Here is a 6,216-nt window from a genome sequence, read left to right on the forward strand (position 1 = left end):
GCTGGAGACTACTCATAGGAAAGCAGCTTAGAAGAAGGCAGCCTGTGATGCTGGTGGACTAAAAGTTGAATGCAAGTCAGCAGTGCACTCTTGTGGTGGTAGAACCCAGTGCCTACTGGGCTATATTGGCAAGAGTTCAGCCAGCAGTTTGAGGGAAGTGATTCTTGCCTACTGTTGGGATTGTGAGACCAAACATGGAGTATTGTGTCCAGTTTTGGGCTCCCTGGTATATGAATGACATTGGTATATTGGAGCAAGTCTACTGAAGGGCCACCAAGATAGGGAGGGGCCTGGACCATCTGACCATCTGATACATAAGGGGAATCTGAGGGATATAGCCTTACAAAGGGTAGAATACCTTGAAATCCTATTGCTCACTTCTGCTGCCTAATGAGAGGGTGTAGAAAAGATGAAGCCAGGCTCTTCTCATGAGCACAGTGATAGGATGAGAGGCAATAGACATAAGCTGCAACAAGGAAAATTCTGTTTAAATATTAGAGAAGAAAAGTGTTCACAGCTAGGGTAGTCAAACCCTGAAAGAGGGACCCAGGGAGATTGTGGAATCTCCATCTTTGGAGATTTTCAAAACACAAGAAGGTCCTAAGCAACCTGATCTGAGTTAGCCCTGCTTTGAAGGGGGGGCAGGAAGAATGGACTGGGTGATTTCCAGAGACCCCTTTCAATCTAATTTTTTCTGTGGTTAAATCTCCCCTTTATCTGCCAGCATTTATTTTTCTTCTTATAGCATCTGACTTGTGCTTCCTAAAAGAATTAGCAAATATATGCAGGACTTGTAAGTAATTTTACCACAAGTCCTCTTGGGATATGATGGCACTGTGAAGACTGGCTACTGGAGATGATAAAGAAACTGATGGTAGAAGGAAATGCTCAAGAGAAGGGATGGGTGATTTGGAAACAATTTGATCAGGAAGAGGACAGAGCAAGGGGATCCAGGAAAGAAAGCAAAAAGAGGAGGCATAGCATTTTCCCTGTACTGTAACTCTTACTTTATTTACTCTTTATATTTTAAAGCCTTTGGACAAACTACTCTTTCTTGCCTTCTCCTCTTCTTTTTTCTTCTTTTGTTCCCATAGGCAGTAGTAGTTTGTGCTTCTAAATGTATAAAAATACTGTGGTTTAATACTGTTTCAAGAAATAAAAAGGTGTTGTGGGATAAAGGATTGTGCCTGTGCTTATTTGCTAACTTAAATAAAAGCATTCAGAAATATTTCTGATCTGTTTTGGAAAAGGCAGAATTCAGTTTAGTGCTTAGTATTTGTTTGAAACTAAGGGAATATACACCTTCAAAATTAAAACTTGAGAGGCTCAGCTTTGAAAAACTGGTAGATTTTTAAATTACCTTGATGCAGCTTTAACTGCATCAGGTTTTTTGTTGGTTTATGGAATTCATGTACAGAGCCTTTCCAGTATACAGTATTAGTCCAGCTTTGTTAAATAAAGTACTGTGTATTTGAACTTAAAACTTCATCTACATCTAATCATATCTAATTATTTCTTCACAGCCTGAAACTACGCTCCCTTCGAGTGAATGTTGGACAACTTCTGGCTACAATCATGCCTGATCTAGACTTGCAGCAAGTAAATTATGATATTGATGTAGTAGATGAAATTTTAGGGCAAGTTGTAGAACAAATGCATGAAATCAGTAGTACTTAATATCTTAAGATTTTAGCAGACTCTTACCTGATCTTCCATTATAACCTTTATGTAGGTTCAAAATTGTATATACTGCTTCTTCACTTTATATATTTGACATAGTTTAATCAATAAGTGTATATACTCTACACGTTTAGATGTTCCCACAGATGCAGTGGGTGTTACCTTCACTTCCTCTTAAAGGAAAACTGTCAATATTGACCAACCCTGATGTACTTAATTAAGGATTTTGCTTTTAAAATGTATTTGTAATTAAATTTGCAAATATTTTTATTATTAGGAATCTTAATACTTTTCTACAAAAGCTTTTTTGTTGACTTTTGATGTTATATAAGCATTAATACTTGCAATTATTTCCTCTTCTAAAATCTAAGTAGTAGAATATATTAAAAATGCAGAAAAGAACCTTCCTTGATTTCCTTCTCAGAACAAACCTTAGTAGTGTTGTTGTATACTACAGTATTGTTTCATTGCTGTTGGCAATGTTGTGTGTTGCATTAATGGGATAGAATGTAACTAGTAGATGAAAATTTTGGCCATATGGGTAATATTTGTGTTTTACTACCAAAAAAAGAAAAATTCTTTAAGGGGTTTTATCCTGAAAACTGGTGATCTTTGACTCCCTTTTGGATTTTTTGATGTCACTAAAGAACATTATCTGTACATAGTTTTGCAGCATAAACAACTCCATGGGATATGTCTAGGATATTTCAGCCTTTTCAGTGATGAAAACCACATGCCTGTTTTTGTCCTGCCCTTGCTACTTGCTTGCTGTTCCCTACATCCAAGAACCTGTCTGTATTTGCGCACAGTCAGAGGGATCTTCAGTTCTACCCTATAGCTCCCATTTGAACACAGCAGAGCTGGTGCACAAGTCCAGGTATGTTACCAGTACATGGTTTCAATGGTCAGATTTCACACAGAGCTCTTGCCTACTTTTTTCGAAGTCAAAGGCAGCTGGTGGAATGGGAAGCATCCTGCTGGACCATTAGAGAGAACAAGCTGGGGTGGCATATCCAAAGCTAGGTAGGATTCCTGGGCAACCTCTGCTCTGCATCAAACACCGCCTTTTGAGACCTGAAGGCCTTTTTTCAGGGAAGCCCAGTGCTGAACAGGTTTGACATAGAGGTTCTGTGATGTATACAAATGCTTATATATATAATCTCAAAAATCAAATCATTGCAGTATTAAACGTATAGTCTGCCTTGGAGTCTTTCAGGCTGAGATGCGAGGGTCCTGAGATTCGGCTCGCGGAAACTTACCTTCCTATCAGAATGTACCATGCTGAGTACAGATGAGTCAGACTACTAAATCCTTGATTAACTAGTTGAATGGAAGTACTTTGAAAAGGAGGCATGTTTCCTTATCTGTGGTGTTAACTACTACAGAGTAAGCTAAAGCTGAAAATGTTCAAATATAACTCATTCACGCTATCTTAAAGTTTAGACTTCTTTTATTATAGGCAAGATAGGGGAGTACCTCTTCCCCACCCCATTTTTTATTTCCATAAATGGTTTATAGTGACTCTTAAGCCACTAGTTCTATGCTCTAATGCTCATGTAAAAACTTCCTGGAAGAAATGGTACTGAGAAAAGTCACTGTTACAGTGGTGACAGTATCCTCAGCCAATTATATGTTTTTCTTTTGAAGTCATCAGGAATGAGAAGAGAGGCGTCAAAGATAGCAAATCCACCTTTTACTCTGAGGTGGTATTTGTCATCCAAACCGTGATCAAGAAGAATGGTTCTTGCTTTTAAAAAAATAAAAAAAAACAAAATTAAAAAAAAAAATCATGAAATAGCGTTCAGTATGTTCATTCCTTGGAAGTATCTTTTTTTTATAAAGCCAACATTTTTGGCTTTTGCACTGCTACTGTCCTGATTTAATTAGATTATGTTCCTCTTAGTTGTAGTTCAGTCAGTTTTTGATGGGCAGTATTTCAATTTTAAGATGCTATCTATTCTAATATGCCAATAAGGGTAATGCAATACTGTTGTACTTTATAATGGATAAATTGAATGTTTGATTTTTGAAGAGGTGGCTGTAATATAACTGTTTGTATGACTTTTAAAAAGTTTATATTTTCCATTTATTGGTGTGTAGTTTTCCATTTCTTAATCATTATTTATTATGTTTCATCAGACTCTGTAGCTGAGTTTCTTATAGACAACTGGCAAAATATAGCATATGTCTATATTAAAAATGGCAAATTTACCCTGTACATTTACACTTTGGAGAACAGTGGACTAATGGAAATGGTTTTTATTTACTTGTTAAAATGTATTTTTTGTAAAAAAAATTAAAAAATAAAAAACAATATATAAATCTGAGTTTGCTGGATCAAAACTTGTATGTGATCAAATGCAATGTTTTTGTTTATAAATAAATACTATGCAGAATGCCTAATGTTTCTGCCTTATTTTAAGTGTTCGGTCTTACAAGAAAGCCAGCTCAGTCTGGTGTTGAGCAGAAGACTTGGGCACACCAAGCATGCCCTCAGAGCAGGTGGACATCCTAACTGAGCCCCAGACCAGCTGACTGGCTGTGCTTCTTCAGACGGTTGGTTTTGTATGGGGAATTCTCTTACCCAATGACAAGACTGTTACTGTAAGAGGATTTGGGACAAAACTGTTTTTCAAGGCCTTGTTAGAGAGCTGTTGTCTTTGGGGTACTAAGGCGGAAGTGACGGGAATGCAAAGGTAAGAGTTAGGGAGGTGAGACCACCTACCTCCTTGGGTGTCAGTAAGCTCTTGGATCAGATCGGATCAGCTCTCCTTCTGAAATGTTACCTGTAGGCTAGCTGATCAGTCCCCCAGCATGAGAGGCTCAAGTTCTTCCAGGTATTTTTGTGGCTGAGGCAGGCCGTTCTTCCCTGACCAGTACTTGATCATCTAATACAGACGACTAATAAAGAGGCGGCAGTGTGCAAGTGTTACCGAAAAAGCCAGCCGGTCAAAGAAACTCTCTAAGACTCAATTTTGGAGGTTTTTTAGAAAGCAGGCATTCTTTATTGCAGTGCTGGATGCACGGGGGATAGTTCCTCCTAGCGTGCATACCGTTACCTAGAGCAAGCAACGCTTCTATTGTTCTAATATATACATATTGATTACATTTCCCGGAACGGTTGTACATATTCATGTTATTTCCCAGAAATTATTTACATAGTGTCCGCCCTTTGGGGCATGTGCTATTAAATGGGTCGGTGGTCTTTTGGGGTCTTTGAAACCCTCTGGTGGTCATGTTCTTGGTGTCCGCTAATTGAACTCTCTCTTAAGGCATGCGCAGTGCAGGTCATCTCGGGTGGTTCATCTCTTCTTCCTAGTTAGCTGGTCCTGGCAGGTTTTAATCACAAAGCTCAGCAGAACTCAAGGCTTCTTATCTCTTTGTGCATACTGTTAACAAAGCTCAAGGTTTTCTTACGTACCAAAAGTTTCAAAGTCGCTTAAGCAAGCATAAATTAAGCGCTACAAAAATACGATGGAGTCCTTCAACTCCAGCCTTTATTTCAAGGCATCACAAGGCATTGTTGTGGAAAGGGTTGCACCTGGTATGGAAATGTTGTGGGTATGGAAAAAGCAGTGCAGTTAGAATCCAGGGTATGTGTTAACTGAATTTCAAGGAAGTTCCTGGTTTTAACGTATGAGTGTACTTCCGTGCTTTCTCCTACGCGAGTGAAATTTGAAATCAAGCACGAGGACTTGCACTGTCCTGGCTTTGTAAGCCCAGTCCTACTTGCAATGGAAATCCTCATTGCCCTGTAGAAGTCCTCTTTCTTTTTAAAAAATCAATCTAATCTGTATACAATAACTCTTCATTTGTTCTCTTCTGCTTTCTCACCTGTTGTGTGAGGTAGTGTAATAACCGGTGAGGTCTTCAGAGTACAAGTTTTGGCTTTAACCACGCGGCCGGTGGTTCTTTTGCCTGTTGCTGTTGGGAAGGCGGCGAGAGCAGCACAGCCGTAGGCTGTGTGGGAAGAAGGAAGAGTAGATGCCAGTTTCTAAGGGTGTAATTTTTTAATTATTATTTCGAATGGAAAGGTTTGCCTTTGAAAGAAAGGGGAATCTGGGGGATTGGTTGCCCTTTGACCAGTCTAAATGTAAAACCTTCTCAAATACAGTAATGCTTTTTTTTTTTCTTTTGCCGAGAGGGAGGGCGTTGGGCTTTTCTAGTTTTTGTTTCGTATTGTTGTTTTTGTGGGTTTTTCTAAGTGGAAGCAAGCTTAGGGCAGGCCAAATCCAGAACGCAGGCAAAAAAACCCTAGCCAAAACGGCAGCACGGCGGAGCCCGAGGATTTCCCCCAACCGCCCCGCCGCCCCCCTCTTCGCTTTCGCAGCGGGGGCGGGCAGGGCCGCCAAGTGCTGCGATGGCGGCGCTGGCACCTTCCTCAACCGTCCGCCCGCAGCAAACCGCCAGCCGAAGCCGGGGCGGGGCGAGTCCGGAGTCCGCCGTCCGCCCGGGCTGCCCGCGGGGGGCCCGGCGGGGCCGGCCGGGGCGCCGCCGCCTCGTCGCCCGTTCCCGCCTCCGGCAGGGGGCGCCGCC

At 40.7% G+C, this 6,216-nt stretch overlaps 1 protein-coding gene across 4 annotated transcripts in view; it reads left to right on the forward strand.

Moving 5' to 3' along the window:
• Positions 1 to 4,076, forward strand: part of MORC3 (MORC family CW-type zinc finger 3) — a 35,581-nt gene extending 31,505 nt beyond the window's left edge. For 3 of the 4 annotated variants that reach the window (XM_030019893.2, XM_030019894.2, XM_041124861.1), the window contains one exon: positions 1,524 to 4,076. In XM_030019893.2, coding sequence (XP_029875753.1) covers positions 1,524 to 1,677 — 154 coding nt within the window. In that variant the 3' untranslated portion in view covers positions 1,678 to 4,076. The remainder of the gene's footprint in view (positions 1 to 1,523) is intronic. The other variant, XM_041124860.1, reaches the window with a different exon arrangement.
• Positions 4,077 to 6,216: the final 2,140 nt, after the last annotated feature.

Source organism: Aquila chrysaetos, chromosome 7, assembly GCF_900496995.4.
Source record: "Aquila chrysaetos chrysaetos chromosome 7, bAquChr1.4, whole genome shotgun sequence".
Lineage (NCBI taxonomy): Eukaryota > Metazoa > Chordata > Aves > Accipitriformes > Accipitridae > Aquila > Aquila chrysaetos.